Raw genomic sequence first — 14293 nt, 5'->3', positions numbered from 1 at the left:
CGCTAGTGCGAAATGCTCGGTTGCCGCTAGTGCGAAATGCTCGGTTGCCGCTAGTGCGAAATGCTTGGTTTGCCGCTAGTGCGAAATGCTTGGTTTGCCGCTAGTGCGAAATGCTTGGTTTGCCGCTAGTGCGAAATGCTCGGTTGCCGCTAGTGCGAAATGCTCGGTTGCCGCTAGTGCGAAATGCTTGGTTTGCCGCTAGTGCGAAATGCTTGGTTGCCGCTAGTGCGAAATGCTCGGTTGCCGCTAGTGCGAAATGCTCGGTTGCCGCTAGTGCGAAATGCTTGGTTTGCCGCTAGTGCGAAATGCTTGGTTGCCGCTAGTGCGAAATGCTCGGTTGCCGCTAGTGCGAAATGCTCGGTTGCCGCTAGTGCGAAATGCTTGGTTTGCCACTAGTGCGAAATGCTTGGTTTGCCACTAGTGCGAAATGCTTGGTTTGCCGCTAGTGCGAAATGCTTGGTTTGCCGCTAGTGCGAAATGCTTGGTTTGCCGCTAGTGCGAAATGCTCGGTTGCCGCTAGTGCGAAATGCTCGGTTGCCGCTAGTGCGAAATGCTTGGTTTGCCGCTAGTGCGAAATGCTCGGTTGCTGCTAGTGCGAAGTGCTTGGTTTGCCGCTAGTGCGAAATGATCGGTTGCCGCTAGTGCGAAATGCTTGGTTGTCACTAGTGTGAAATGCTCGGTTGCCGCTAGTGCGAAATGCTTGGTTACCACTAGTGTGAAATGCTTGGTTACCGCTAGTGCGAAATGCTTGGTTACCACTAGTGCGAAATGCTTGGTTGCCGCTAGTGCGAAATGCTCGGTTGCCGCTAGTGCGAAATGCTTGGTTTGCCACTAGTGCGAAATGCTTGGTTTGCCGCTAGTGCGAAATGCTTGGTTTGCCGCTAGTGCGAAATGCTCGGTTGCCGCTAGTGCGAAATGCTTGGTTTGCCGCTAGTGCGAAATGCTCGGTTAGTTACCCGCGCTAGTGGAAACTAAGCATTAGGCCTATTGGAGATTTTAGCAGTTAACTGTCAGTGCCGTGGCGCGAGTGAAAGTCAATCTGAAATATTAATCTTAACGTTCTAATAGGTCCTGGATGATAACGACGAAAAGCCCGTTTTCCAAATCTTGAGTTTAAGCACAGTCTACAACGAAAACGAAAACGATTTTTTGGGAACAATTAAACTGGAGGTATAAACCGTGTTGTTATAGGCGTAAATTGGAAATTAACTTGAAAACGTTTCAGGCTATTGACAAGGACAAACAGGGAACCAAAAACTCCCAAGTGGAATACCAACTGACGAACTACAAAACGTTCTTCACAATTGACAAGGACATCGGCGAATTTCGATTAAAGCGAGAATTAGATTTCGAACAGAATCATTCCGAATATCCCGCAGCCGTCACCAACCCCAAATCGAACATCGCATCTCGGACTTTTCAAATTGGCGTTGAAGCCAATGATTGCGGGACACCCAAGCAGTATTCGGACCCTAACGCCACCATTACAGTTGAATTCATGGTAGGGCGAATAAACCACCTTATTCCAGAAACAATGATCAAGGCTTAACTAGATAAATAAGGGGAAAGTTCCCTTAAGATCGATTTACAATTTTTAAGGCGCAGAGACAACTTTAAAGGGGTAAAATTCATCCAAGGTAACGTGGTGATGGCGTTATTTGTTATTAGATGGCGCTCTGATAGCAACATGACGTCATAATTTTGAATTTCAACGATAGGTTGAAAGTTTTCAGTTTTTAGTGCAGAACGGTTTGGTCGAGATTTAAAATACAACATTATCTTCCCTGATTGAATAGTTTAAAATTGTATTATAGTGCCATCTACGGCGGAGAGTGTTAACTACTGTTAAAATTACAAAAATTATATATTTTTAATAAGAATTTAAAGTATTATAATTTAGTAATTAATAAATAACTTTTTAAAAAAAGTTTATTTTTCATAAACTTTATAGTGTCGCCATCTACCTCAAACATTATTAAATAGGAAGGTACCTCGGGTGGATTTCGCCCCTTTTTGCATATTTCCCTGTAGGTTATATCTGAATGCGTCTATCTGCTGCGATTTCTGTTGTGATACATAAAGTTGGTTTCCCAGCTTTAAACTTACTTTCCACAAGCGCGAATCATAATGTATTTTTCTTTCACACGCTTAACAACGTTTGTACTTCCCAACGTTGAGTGTGATGCCTAGGCCTAAAGCCCTATTTTCATGCTCTCTCGTAGCGGGTAAAAATCGTCAAAATTCGCTTCCGCCACTCGCAAGCATGAAAAGAAACCTAAAATATCTGTTTGAAACAGATCGACGCGTAAAGTCAAAAAGTGTGTAGCTGAAGTGGATTTTGACGATTTTTACCCGCTACCAGCGAGCATGAAAATGGGGCTTAAAGCTTAATTTCCACAAGCGCCCATGGTGTAAAACTTTTTCTCTACGAACCTTGCCCATCATGATACTATTTTATTTTCGCAACCGTAAATTTTTTTTTAACTTGATCAAACTTAAGAAACACGCCTTTACGCGCGCTAGTGGAAACCAAGCATTACTGATATTTTTGCGTCGTTTTTGGCCTAATGAAAAGCTGCTTCATAGGGAGTATGATCATAAGCCTATCAACCCTTACGTTTGAATCGAGAGGCAGTGTTGGTTCAAGCTAACGACTGTCGAAAGTACAGCGCTAAATCCACCCGGTGTCGAAAAAGAGAAACGTAACGCGTCCCGCAATGCATGATGCCAGCTGCTTTGGTAAGAGAGAGGCGCGTAGAGAGAGAAAGGGGGAAGGAAGAAGCTTCAATTTATCTCTACCAGGTGCCGATACTATCGCCTGATTTCTTCTTTTTCGCCCATCCAGTGGTGGTACAAAGGGCGCAATGCGCGTTTCAAACTTAGAAGAGCATACTCTCTTTAAGACGACGTAATTTTCTCTCCTCTATTTTAAATTAGTTAAGCCTTGTCAGGTGTATCAGGAATTAGGTTCATTGCACTTTAAGCCTCACATTATCCTTCCTGTATAGGACATAAATGATAACGTACCAAAATTCGAAACTCGTGTTTACAAAACTACCATTAACGAAACTCTCAAAGCAAGTAAGTTTTCTTTGTAAAAAAGGGTATGATTTGCTTAAATGATAGTCTACTAAAAATTATCAGAACAAAGCATCAACGTAAAAGTCGAAGCCACGGACAAAGACTACTCACCAGCCTTCAAGAAAGTGACCTACAGTATGACCGAAACCTCGAGTTCCCACTTTATCGTGGACAGGCAATCTGGAGAAATCAGCGTGGCGCCGGGAGCCGATTTAGCCCCCGAATCCAACGGAGGCTCTGATGTCTTCGAACTGAAGGTACAAGCCACTGATGGACTGTCCGATTCGGAAGACGAAGAGTCCACTTGCGTCGTCGTCGTCAACGTCATTGACATCAACAATCAGGTACGACCTCAGCTTCGAATCGAAACTTGGAATGATTCGTTAAAGTGTTGGTTGGACGAATAATCGATAGTAATAAAAACGAATGAATGCGGGCTTGTTTTGAAGCCCTGGACGTTCTCTTTCCAAAAATGTCATTGTCGAAACAAATTTCCAAGTCTAAGTGTATTCACTTTGATTCCGAAACTCACCTTTTTCGCTCCTCAAAGAGTCAAAATCCTGAAATTTGCGACGAATTTATCTCCTCCGTAGCACGAGCAATTTGGGGCAAATCAAAGCTGTAGTTTAATTCCTAAAATAGAAGGAACTGAAGTGGAGGGATTCTGTTTACTTGTAGAAATTTTCAAACCAGAGGTTTTTAATCATAATATTAGGCTTATTATCGAAATAACAAATATTTTTTTACGCGCGCGCGACCCGACGTTTAACAAACAATTTACGAGGAGCCTTCGGTTTCATATCGTTTTTCTACTACGTAGGCTTGTGTATGCCTATTTCAATTAATACCGTGTAGGACTTTTTCCTGGGTGTTAAATCAACCCGCTTTTAATCCCAGATGTAAAGAAATGTATTACAGGCAATTACCCAATGATACGCTTCGCATTTTCTGACGTCATGGGTGTCGAGAAAGTCTGGAAATTCGCCGAAAAACTCGATTTCCACCATTTCGACTTCTTTTTATAATAATTCGAAGACCACTTAACCGATTTTGATGAAATTTTCTGTACTTGCTATAAAATGTTTGCTCTTTCTAATGAATAATTAATTAGCCATAGCTAAAATTTCGTGCAACCAACACTTTAAGAATACTGATTATCCGTAGAAACCGATCTTGGAAGAGAATACGAATATTATCGCGGCTTTTGAAGAAGAACAAAGCGAATTTGAACTGGGCATTTTCGTGGCTAAAGACGTGGATAAAGACCACAAAATTGTGTAAATACCACCGTTTTTAAATATTCCCAACTACCGTTTCGTACGAGTAACAAGACGTACTTGAAATCAGTTATAGAATCAATTTCAACGAGAGCAGCGCCAAAAACCCCCGTTATTCGACAGTCGAGGACAGCTACAATTGGAAGGAAGTCTTTGAGATACACAACGTAACCGGACGGCTGACGGCCACCCAAGCGGACAGAGAAAATATGAAGACAGCCGTGCTCGTCATCGAAGCCGAAGACGTCAACTTCGATCCGTTGTATCCAGATCAAATCGACAAAAGTAAATATTTATTATTAAGGTTGTTTTTCCAAAGCAGATCTCAATAATGTATTTATTTAGTCTTATGGAAAATAACTATAGTAGGTGGTTTCTTTTTGCTGCATGTTCTCGAACTAAAAGTGTACTCTTTTTACTCTAAATCGTTTTATTCGCCTGTTCCGGGGATGCTCTTTTAACTACTTCTGAAAAGGAAATGTAAATCGGATTTTGTCGTCTGTTTGCCAGAATTTATCTGCTTAAAAGGCCGCAGGCAGATATTTTGGAAAACCTTATTACTCCGATTCCAAACTATTCTCCACCACGGAATCGCCTTACTCTTCTTACCGTACTCCGAAATCCCGGAACAAGCGAAACCACCTATTGAGACGATTTTTATTCCACTCCACTCTGCCACCTAGGAGCAACAAACACAAGGAGAACGCAGCTAGCCTTTAAACACGCTAAGGCAGTGTTATGTACAAATTTCATTGGACGAGCCTTTACGCTGAACGTTTTACGGGCGGGGGGAAGACAATATCCGAATTTCCCCTTCCGACGGCAGCAGGCGCTAAAGCGTCTAGCCAATGAAAAATGTTCGCAAGAAAATGCACGACTTTTGACGGGTTGCGTTCTCCTTGTGTAGGGTGTTGTGTTTGTTGCTCCTAGGTTGTAGCGTGACAAACAGCGTGATGACCTCAAAAAGAGAGAGTGCCAGTGAAAGAATCCGTGACTTGGACGTCATCGCGTCATTTTATTAAGAAAAAAGGACACGGTGTCGACCCATTTTTGCCAGCACCCATTATCTTTTCTGGCATAAGGATTAGGCGTTAAAATTTTCTTACAAAACTACTCCTAACCTTTTCTCGTTGTATCAAAAGTGAACTAAGACCCAAATGTGTGTCAACCTTACATTGGCGCATTTTTAAATACGTGCTGAAAGCTAGGCTCACCATCTACCACAAAGATAATTAGATGGCTATGTTCTGGGGGCGTTCACTTTTGTCTTTGGGCTCATATGTCTTGGCGCGATTTTCTCTTAGGCTTTTTCAGGGGCGTAGGAACCGGGAGGGGCAGGGGGGGGGCAATGCCCCTCCCTAGAATTTAGCTGGGAGGGGCAACTAACGACTTTTGACGGGTTGCGTTCTCCTTGTGTGGGGTGCTCTGTGTGTTGCTCCTAGCTGCCAGTAATCGTCAAACAAATCAACCCAATAACACTATGATTCTTTAAAATTTACGTCTTCCAACTCGATTGAAACGCAGTTCACGCACGCGCGTGGGGGGAGGGAATAATAATAATAATAATAATAATAATCAGCTAGGCTAATACCCAAGGCACCACCTTAGGCCTAAGTCATCAAGCGACTTTTAAAGCCATTAATTCAGGTGGCCGGGTTACAATGCGTAGGAGGGTGGTGTCAAGCCCTGCATGCCACGCGAGCCAACAGCTCCCTACACTCTCTATTACCGTAAACCTCAACAAGTTTTTATGGAAGGGGAAACCGAAGAGCTCGGGGGAAAACCCCTTAAACCAGTAGGGAAAGAACTTGCAAACTCAACGCGGAAGGAGTTCTTCCGAGTTTTCACCCAGTGCCACAAGCTGGGATCGAACCCGGCTCCTCTTGCTGCGAGGCGAAATTGCTAACCACTCCGCCACCCCATAAGTGTGACACTATCTATTCTTCACATGTAAAAATTTTACTGAGAGCTATTCACGAGACAGACTGCAATACGGGCTTCGTCACCGTTTTGCGTCCGCTTGCTCCCGCGTCACATGTAGCCTTTGACAGCCCCTCGCTAGGGGGAGATTTTCTTCTTGTGATCACGTCACTCCGTTACCAGCTCTCGGTAAAATATTCCGCAAAGTGACAAAATTATGGAACAATATTTTAGACTACTGCTAAAACCAAAAACGAAATCCAAACCACGGTGAACGAGAGGCGAGCCTGGCGACTTGTGACGCGACCTTTTTACCTTCGAACGAGAGACGTCGCCGAGAGAAAAGAGTGCTGGCTTGCCCCATCCTTCTCCGTTTTGGTTGTAGGCGGTAGCTAAGCACTCGCTCGGCTTTGGTCCCATTCGACCGAAATCCCATTCGTTCGAAAACGATTTAACATTGAGTCCCAATCGATCGAAAATACCCCAATTGTGCGGTTTACAGCCCAATTTTGCACGTTTATATTATTTTTTATAGTACATCAAATTTCGTTTTTATGAGACTTTTTTAAGGTTTACTTCTTATATAAATAAGTGTTGATAGTCTTATTGGAGCCAGTTAATTCACATTAAAAAATGAAATTGTTCGAATTATTGTATTCTTGATATAAATAAAAAGTTCAAAGCATAAATATATTTATAAAAGCGCGCCACCCTAGGGAAGTGAGAGATTAACCTAACCTAACCTTACCTGACCTTACCGTTAGTACACCTGTAGCAATTTTGTTTAGGTATAACGTTTTTGCGTACCCTGCTATATCTCGGGGCAGAAGGAAAAAACAAAACAAAAGGTCCCAATGAACCGAATCCGCCTTTTGGGCTATATTTCGGAAACATATTGAATTCGGTCGAATGGGATTTCGATCGAATAGGAATATACCCTCGCGCGGGCATTTATTCAATTTTTTTTTGGAAAACCTGACTTAAAAAATACCCGACCCAAAAATTTTACAACCCGAGGATCGCCGACTTACCGGGTCGGGGTCGGGTTCCCCGTACGATCACTACCTTTGGAAACACCCTGTATTTAAAATGGATGAGGCTTCAATTCGTCAAGGAAGGTGATAGGCCCGAAGATAAATCGGTCGAGTTGCTATTCCCCTTCTATATTTTCTATGGTTTCTACTAACAAGGAGACATCCCGAAGTGTAACCCACCGATTTTGTTCAAAGTCGGGGGATTGGTAGACCCTTCATGTAAGTTGAAAAATCCTAAATGGAATTTATTCAATGGGCAACCGTTTTGCCCACTGTGAAAAATTTGAACAAATTTAAAAATTTCGAAGTCAAAAATAGAAAAAAATAGATAAAAATTGACAAAAAAACATCAACTGTTGATCAATTTGAGGTCAAAATCCCATGTTATTTTCAATGGGAAAATGTAATATTTGGTGTTGTCAAAAGAAAATTTCGTTGCCATGGCAAAACGGTTGCCCATTGAATAAATTCCCTTTGGGATTTTTCATTATACATGAAGGTCTACCAATCCCCCGAGTTTGAACAAAATCGGTGGGTTACACTTCGGGATGTCTCCTTGTAAGAGCTATTTTACGCTTAACGCTTATGGGAGCCAATAGATAATTTTTTTACTTCTAGTTAAGATAGAATTCACGGTGATTGACATAAACGACCACCATCCGGATTTCCTCAACATTCAAGGCAAAGATGACGGTCCTCTGGGCGAGTGTCCGGTTTACAAGGCCGAAGCGCTGGAGGAGGAAGACCGCATTAATCTCTTAAAGATCGAGGCCACAGACGAGGACGAAGACAAAGTCATCACCTACAGCCTCGAAGAATACCAAGGAAATAATATCTCGTACTTTAGCATCCATTCCACTACCGGTAAAGTCAATAATAAACGTTCCCCATTACAAAAAGGTCGATACTTCGCCGCTAAATATTCATTGTTAACTCCACATTTGCCGGAAAATCGAAAGTACGACATTTTCGGTGTATTTCAAACAAAATATTCGGAATCTGGCAACACTGCTATCTTTTTGACCAGCTAATAAACCCATTGAGTTGGGAATATTAATCTAGAGGTCCAATCAAAACGTCGGATTTCAGTATTTCGTGAAACAAGTTTTTAAAAAATAAGAATACTGCCGTGAGTGCCGTCTGCTCCCAAATGACGAGAAAACTTTATCATTCTACCCGTGGCGCCGTCTATCTCTCAATGGTTCGTTCAAATAAGACGCGTTTTCCGGCAAAAATATATTTTTTTACAAAATAATGGATGGCGCCACGGGTCATATGATAACGTTTTCTCGTCATTTAAAGGCCTTTTCACACGAGCCAACTTTTTGATCCAACTAGAGGAGTCAACTTGAGTTGAGTCAACTAGTTGGTTCGTGTGAATAAAAGTTCGATGAGTTGATCCACCAAAAATGTACGCGAGAAAAAAATGGATCACTGATCCATTTTTGCTGACTCAGCATTTTGATTTAAAAAGTTGGCTCGTGTGAAAAGGTCTTTAGAGGAGACGACACATTTTTAATTTTCAAAAACTTGTTTCGCGGGGAGCAGATTTGATTGGATCTCTATTCTCTAGATTAATATTCCTAACTCAATGAATAAACCTTTGTCTGGCAGTGACAACGATGTTCCTTCACAAGTCATTTATCCTTGTGTATTACGATAGATGTCGCTTTCAGCAGCTACTACAACCTTGTGTATTATGACCATAGATATAACATATAAGAAATGTATATTAAGGTCTAGATAAATTTCGGAGCGGCTAAGCCTAACATAAAATACGGAATTGACCCCTAGCAGACACCGAGGAAGGCACGTGACCAAGAGCGCGAGCTCTCTTAGCATTTTAATTTAAAACTGATTTTCCCTATGAAAATTAACATGGGAAAATCGAAGATTTTAAGGGTAACCCCTAACAATATTTTTCAAAAAATTAAAAAAGGTTCATCAATTAGATACATAATTCAGATCATGGCTAAATCTGGTACAATTGGACCAATATACGTCCATTTTGGTAAATATGAGAAAATATACATATATTGGGTAAAGAGGAGTAATCAGTTTTTAAGTTGTGAAAAACATTTTTGGTTGCCATGGCAAAACGAAAGCCCATTCTTGTCCACCCTTTTAGGGATTTTCAAGTTACATGAAGGTCGACTTACCGACCGAGTTTGAACCAAATGGGAGATAACCACCTCGGGTAGTCTCCTTGTAAGTGCTTGACCTTTTCGCAGGCCGTAGTCTTTAGACACCATCTGTTGGTGACTTTTAGTATAATTTTTAAGCAGGAGACGATGGCCCTTGCGACGATAGCACGAGCTTTCTTACCGATAGATAGCGCCTTATAAGGATAGCCTGCAGAAATTACGCGTTTCTGCTAGCTTTCACCTCCGTATTAACTCCCTTTGAAATATTGTATCTAGACCTTTATATATGTTTCCAATATCTATGATTATGAACGAGGCTTAACGTCAAATTGTAATCGTAAATTATAATAAACAGCTTTTTGATTGAACAAAAATTAAAATAAGAAAAGATACAGACCTACATTATATTACAATAAGTAACGTAATAACTATAATAAGTATGTCTAGGAATCCATACCGCTACTTGGAATGAATAACGGATTTGATTCCCCGCCGTTGTGGCGGAACGTAGCAGGCGGAGCTTATAAGTCGAGAGTGTTAGCTCCTCCTCCTATAAAAACAAGTAACTAATGGTTCGTTCAGTAACGCTCATCAAAAACATCACTGAGTAATCGATGCCAACATTTTGTTACTGTACGATTTTTCACGTTTCCGATTTGACGTCACGATAGGCATCCGATGCTCATCAAAAAAACCATCTCGGTGAGAAGGTTTTTTTGATGACTTGACGTCAAACGCGTCTGTGTTAACATTTATAGCCGCCATCTTTAAAAACAGCGCTGACTAAAATAACAGTAACTTCCTACGTCACTATGACGATGAGTGGTCATCAAGCAAACATCAAGTAAAAACCGATTTTTCCCAGATTCGCGTTACTGAACGTACCCAAAGTGTCCGACACATTAGTCACTTGTTTTTTGTGTCGTTTGCCGTGTCGTCCACTTGCTATTTAGGGTTTTTGGCATAGTTGAAGTTTATAAGGACTGATAGACCAAAGTATGAATAAGAAAAAAGTTAATAATGAACTTAAAAAACGGTTGAAAACAGTATTAATTGAAAAAGTTGTTTCGGAAGTCAACATATTTTTAGAGATCGGCATTTTTAATATTCTCGACGGTTTAAAGACTCTATTCAGTTCATGCACGGAAAGATCTAATGATTTAACACTTTGTGCCAAGCACTATGGATACGGACAATAGACGTTTAAATAAAACCGGTTCAGCGATTTGTAAACAAATCGAGGTAACCAGCAAAAAAAAGTAAACTTAAACAGCATTTAAAGTCCCAGCTGCTTGGTTTTGCGCTTGTCGCAGCCTACTTCCAGGAGCTAGTAGGCCACACTTTGAAGCTCTCTGGCGCTCTTTTAAGTTTTAACTCATCGTAGGAAAATGGGGAAAAAACAGGCATACTTGTCAACTCACCCCCTACAACTCCTTAAAATTTTGCATAATCTTTTGAAACACCCTGTATATCTAACGAACGCAGGGTACATTAAAATGTTGGCCGTGGATTACGACAATGGGTACAAGTGGATGAACGTTACCGTCATAGCCACGGACAACGGAAAACCACCGAAAAGTTCTCGCGCCTACGTCACGGTTCAGATAATCGACAAGAACGACTGGCCTCCGGAATTCGTGGACGGTGACTACACCGTGACTCGACCAGAAAACGAGACGATCGGAACGGTCATCTTCACCTTGCAAGCCACGGACAGGGACGAGAAAGACGAATACGGAGTCGTTAATTACCGCTTTAGGAAAAATAACGAGGACAACCGGTTCTTCGACTTGGACCAAAAGACGGTAGCTTTCCAATATTTACCATCCATTTTTGAAATTCTAATGGTAGATCTTCGTAGGGAGTCTTGACTAATAACCAAAAGCTGCTTTACGAACCGAACAGGAAATTCATCATCACAGTTGAAGCCTTTGACAATCCCAACGACACACGCAATCAGAACACAGCCCAGACAGAAGTAACAGACATTTTTTTTTTATTTATTCGGGGGGGGGGATAAAACAGCGCGTCTAACGACCACTATCAAAAGTAAACAGGGGGAGAAAGTCTGGCACTTGGGTCCAACCGCACGACGTCTTATTTGAGGGGTAAAATTTTGGGCTTCGGAAATGACTTCCCCCTCGCCTCGTTACAGCGACACAAAGGTCTTAAAAATTTTCTACGGACCTTGAAGGTATCGGTTGTACTCCGCCACGATGAAAAATAGTTCTCTATAAAATACGTGAATATTAAACTTTTGCTTTCGATAATTTGGTTAATTTAGTTCCTAAATAAAGTAGATATATGATAGAAACTAAAATGCGACATTTTAAAAATAATAACACGACTTTTGAAAATAAATAAACCGTAACTAGAATAACGCTCATTTAAATCGTGGAGAGCTTGGCGACATCTAAGAGCAGAGATCGGGAATAATTTCGAACCTACGTAGGCCCCTTTCGAACCTACGTAGGCCCCTTTCGAACCTACGTAGGCCCCTTTCGAACCTTCGTAGGCCCCATCGAACCTACGTAGGCCCCTTCGAACTTTCGTAGGCCCCTTCGAACCTTCGTAGTCCCTGGGCACTGTGCCCATTGGATAAAAAGGCTCTGATTGTACTCCTATACTGTAAAAATTACAAAACTCAAAAACATTCCTCGATGAGACATACCAATAAGTACCACTGCCATTATCATAAGAATTAATGTAAATCAAAATAAAAAACTTATCTAGGATTCAAATAGTTGGCATTTACTAGATTTAACCAGCCATAGGACAGTCGAACTCTTACTAAAAACAAACGATTTCTCGTTTTACAGTAATTAACGTGTTTTAAACCGTACGTAGGTAATTCTTTACTTAACCGACATCAACGACCACGCTCCAGAATTTCAGGATACCGAAGTATGTTTGGTTTGTGACGAAGACTACCAACTAGACAGAATCATCAAAGGGAAAGTTTTTGCCACGGATAAAGACTTCGGTGTCAACGCCGAGATCGAGTATTCCATAGTAAGCAGCGATAACCGATCAGGTAAGCTAACTCTAAACTCAATCACGGAGCAAATGTAAGGAGTCCTGTTGTAAGTTCATGATGGCGGCTGACAATAAAGAGGGTAAACACCTAGTTGGTTGTAGCTAGGAGCAACAAACACAAGGAGAACGCAGCTAGCCTTTAAACACGCTAACGCAGTGTTGTGTACCAATTTCATTGGACGACCCTTTACGCTGAACGTTTTACGGAAAGGGGAAGACAATTTCCGAATTTTCCCCTTCCGACGGCAGCAGGCGCTAAAGCGTCTAGCCAATGAAAAACGTACGCAAGAAAATCCACGACTTTTGACGGGTTGCGTTTTCCTTGTGTGGGGTGTTGTGTTTGTTGCTCCTAGGTTGTAGCGTGACAAACAGCGTGATGACCTCAAAAAGAGAGAGTGCCAGTGAAAGAATCCGTGACTTGGACGTCATCGCGTCATTGTATTAAGAAAAAAGGACACGGTGTCGACCCATTTTTGCCAGTACCCATTATCTTTTCTGGCATAAGGGTTAGGCTTTAAAATTTTCTTACAAGACTACTCCTAACCTTTTCTCGTATGACCAAATGTGTGTCAACCCTACATTGGCGCATTTTTAAATACGTGCTGAAAGCTAGGCTCACCATCTACCACAAAGATAATTAGATGGCTATGTTCTGGAGGCGTTCACTTTGGTCTTTGGGCTCATTTGTCTTGGCGCGATTTTCTCTTAGGCTTTTTTATTAGCGATTGTGATTGGCGATAGAGACGGGACACCCGTGGCGGAAGTATGAAAACCACCCGTTGGGGGATTGGTGGTCGTCCTCATACGGCCCTCCACACTATCTGACTTCCAGAGACTTGGGATTACAGGAGTGGCACCGAGGGGCTGATCACTACGCGTAATCAGTGTACAGGCTTCCTAAAAGAGTACGTAATCTCAGCCTACTCCACGTAATCTCGGGGTACTCCGCGTAATCTCGGGGTAATCCACGTAATCTCGGGGTAATCCGCGTAATTTCGGTGTAATCTCGGGGTAATCTCGGTGTAATCTCGGGGTAATCCGCGTAATCTCGGGGTAATCCGCGTAATCTCGGGGTAATCCGCGTAATCTCGGCGTACTCCGCGTAATTTCGGCGTACTCCGCGTAATTTCGGCGTACTCCGCGTAATCTCGGGGTAATCCGCGTAATCTCGGCGTACTCCGCGTAATCTCGGGGTAATCCGCGTAATCTCGGCGTACTCCGCGTAATCTCGGCGTACTCCGCGTAATCTTTGCGTACTCCGCGTAATCTCGGCGTACTCCTCGTAATCTCGGCGTACTCCACGTAATCTCGGCGTACTCCACGTAATCTCGGCGTATTCCGCGTAATTTCGGCGTACTCCGCGTAATCTCGGGGTAATCCGCGTAATTTCGGCGTACTCCGCGTAATCTCGGGGTAATCCGCGTAATCTCGGCGTACTCCGCGTAATCTCGGGGTAATCCGCGTACTCTCGGCGTACTCCGCGTAATCTCGGCGTACTCCGCGTAATCTCGGCGTACTCCGCGTAATCTCGGCGTACTCCGCGTAATCTTTGCGTACTCCGCGTAATCTCGGCGTACTCCACGTAATCTTTGCGTACTCCGCGTAATCTTTGCGTACTCCACGTAATCTTTGCGTACTCCGCGTAATCTTTGCGTACTCCGCGTAATCTTTGCGTACTCCGCGTAATCTCGGCGTACTCCGCGTAATCTTTGCGTACTCCACGTAATCTCGGCGTACTCCACGTAATCTTTGCGTACTCCACGTAATCTCGGCGTACTCCACGTAATCTTTGCGTACTCCA

At 42.6% G+C, this 14293-nt stretch overlaps 1 protein-coding gene across 1 annotated transcript in view; it reads left to right on the top strand.

The window, feature by feature from the left end:
• The window catches only part of LOC149928476 (cadherin-23-like), a 66483-nt gene that overhangs the window by 22684 nt on the left and 29506 nt on the right, over positions 1-14293 (top strand). The window contains exons 15-24 of the mRNA XM_090157612.1: positions 1069-1170; positions 1226-1501; positions 3009-3081; positions 3145-3425; positions 4246-4358; positions 4429-4643; positions 7931-8176; positions 10942-11261; positions 11318-11434; positions 12304-12490. Of these exons, the coding sequence (XP_090013738.1) occupies positions 1069-1170; positions 1226-1501; positions 3009-3081; positions 3145-3425; positions 4246-4358; positions 4429-4643; positions 7931-8176; positions 10942-11261; positions 11318-11434; positions 12304-12490 (1930 nt within the window). The remainder of the gene's footprint in view (positions 1-1068; positions 1171-1225; positions 1502-3008; positions 3082-3144; positions 3426-4245; positions 4359-4428; positions 4644-7930; positions 8177-10941; positions 11262-11317; positions 11435-12303; positions 12491-14293) is intronic.

Source organism: Leiobunum rupestre, chromosome 9 (genome assembly GCF_980474605.1).
Source record: "Leiobunum rupestre chromosome 9, qqLeiRupe1.1.hap1, whole genome shotgun sequence".
Lineage (NCBI taxonomy): Eukaryota > Metazoa > Arthropoda > Arachnida > Opiliones > Sclerosomatidae > Leiobunum > Leiobunum rupestre.
This window is presented reverse-complemented; position numbering and strand designations above follow the sequence as displayed.